This window comes from Penaeus monodon, chromosome 34 (genome assembly GCF_015228065.2).
Source record: "Penaeus monodon isolate SGIC_2016 chromosome 34, NSTDA_Pmon_1, whole genome shotgun sequence".
Taxonomy (NCBI): domain Eukaryota; kingdom Metazoa; phylum Arthropoda; class Malacostraca; order Decapoda; family Penaeidae; genus Penaeus; species Penaeus monodon.
In genome coordinates this window covers 19,783,048-19,783,508 of record NC_051419.1, presented here as the reverse complement: position 1 = coordinate 19,783,508, position 461 = coordinate 19,783,048, and the positions used below count along the sequence as shown (strand labels likewise).

General features: G+C 44.3%; 1 protein-coding gene across 1 annotated transcript in view; it reads left to right on the top strand.

The window, feature by feature from the left end:
• The window catches only part of LOC119594931 (perlwapin-like), a 1,587-nt gene that overhangs the window by 353 nt on the left and 773 nt on the right, over nucleotides 1-461 (top strand). The window contains exons 2-3 of the mRNA XM_037944002.1: nucleotides 66-180; nucleotides 356-426. Coding sequence (XP_037799930.1) covers nucleotides 66-180; nucleotides 356-426 — 186 coding nt within the window. The remainder of the gene's footprint in view (nucleotides 1-65; nucleotides 181-355; nucleotides 427-461) is intronic.

Below are 461 nucleotides of genomic sequence, written 5' to 3'. Positions count from 1 at the left end.
ACGGAATAGGGGAAGTGACTACAAGACTTTGATCTGTTTGTAGCCAATTACGATTTTTTTTACAGTTGCACCTTCGCCTTGTCGTACTGTTGGCTGTGTGCCTCGCTCTGGGCGCTTCTGAGAGACTTAGCTGCAAGTATTACTGCCCTGGCCCCTACCCAGGCCTGCACGCATGCTGTGGTGAGTGGAATTTCATCGTAATAAATAAAAAAATAGTCGTTATCTCATATACTTAAGTTTTGTTATACTTTGCTGTGATTGTTGCCTCATATTTCCTGATTGGTTAAGCGGAATCATTTTATCCCATTCACCATACCTTTTACGTCCACTTTTTATTATTTCTTTGATTAACAAGACCCGAGCCCGAGACCTGGGAGCTGCCCGTCGCCTCCGAGGTGCACAGACTTCTTTGACGGAAACGTTCCTGTGAGTAACATTTGCTGATCGTTTGGCTGCATATT